Source organism: Anneissia japonica, unplaced genomic scaffold (assembly GCF_011630105.1).
Source record: "Anneissia japonica isolate Jap-2015-1 unplaced genomic scaffold, ASM1163010v1 scaffold2999_len715162_cov194, whole genome shotgun sequence".
Lineage (NCBI taxonomy): Eukaryota > Metazoa > Echinodermata > Crinoidea > Comatulida > Comatulidae > Anneissia > Anneissia japonica.
The window spans coordinates 390,806-392,014 of NW_022754077.1; the positions used below are offsets into that span (position 1 = coordinate 390,806).

Below are 1,209 nucleotides of genomic sequence, written 5' to 3' on the forward strand. Positions count from 1 at the left end.
CCTAATAATCGAGCCCCCAATTAATTTTCGCCCCCTTCATCAGCGCCCCCATTTCAAGACTCCTAGATACGCCACTGATTATAGCAATTAAATGTGTGATTTGTGTACGTATATAAATAACCATATTTATTTCTTGTGTAATTTATTTCATATACTTTCAGATCGCAGTTATTCGGGGGACTCACTTGGCGATCAAATATATGAGTAAAGCAAATGGCGGCACAGGTGGTGTTATTGTAAATATGGCATCAATGGCTGGTGAGTGGCCTAAAAATATATACATATATCGATCATTTTGTTAGAAAATAATAATTATTCAAATAGGCCTAATTTTTATTGTTTTCTTTTAGGACTTCGAGGTGTACAGTTCTGTCCTGTGTATTCTGCCACGAAACATGGTGTCATTGGGTTAACCAGAAGTTTAGCGGTTCGTTATTTTGACAATACTATAGCAATAAATAGACGTAGGCCTACTAGATGGCAATTGCTCTGTGCGTAGAATTAAATCCATGCATAAAAAAATTGCCCAAAGGCAATATGGAGCTTACGATTTGCGTAACGACGCGACCCTAGAACGGGTTCTCCTATGCGTGCCAGGCGACGAGGACCGTCCAGGAGGGCAAAGGGGCCCCCCCCCCGGTCGGGGACCTCTGGACCCCCTTGGACCTCCCTGTCGGGGAATTTCCAGCAAGTTTGTCGGGAAATCTCGGCTTACCAAAATACAATTTAGGTATGCCTTACTAAGTTGTCAAATTTTAGGGTTAAAAAACTGCTACCGTATGTGCGAGGTGATGTATACTATCGCGATCGTATGGGTTGCGGTGGTAGCGCCAGATCTTCCCCGACAGGGGGTTGGTATCTCCGACAGGTGGTTAGTACCCGCGATAGGGGCCTCTTAACTTGCATGGTTTTCTATAAAATTATCTTTTTTAAATAAAAAAAAATACCATAATTCAATTCAATTCAATTCAATTCAATTAACATTTATTCAATTTATTAATAAATACATCAAGTGATAAATAAAGTGGACAACATTAAAATTAATTAATTAGGATCAAAAATAGAAGCAAAGCTTGTCTCAATTTGACCCCGACAAAACAAAAAGTAAAAACTAATAATAAAAACGCATATCAAGTAGACCTACATTATATATATATATATATATATACATATATATATATAAACACACACACACATACATACATATAT

The 1,209-nt window shown here is 37.9% G+C and overlaps 1 protein-coding gene across 1 annotated transcript in view; it reads left to right on the plus strand.

Moving 5' to 3' along the window:
- LOC117123040 (15-hydroxyprostaglandin dehydrogenase [NAD(+)]-like) overlaps positions 1-1,209 on the plus strand; it is an 11,252-nt gene that overhangs the window by 1,533 nt on the left and 8,510 nt on the right. Inside the window, exons 4-5 of the mRNA XM_033268859.1 lie at positions 162-258; positions 351-480. Coding sequence (XP_033124750.1) covers positions 162-258; positions 351-480 — 227 coding nt within the window. The remainder of the gene's footprint in view (positions 1-161; positions 259-350; positions 481-1,209) is intronic.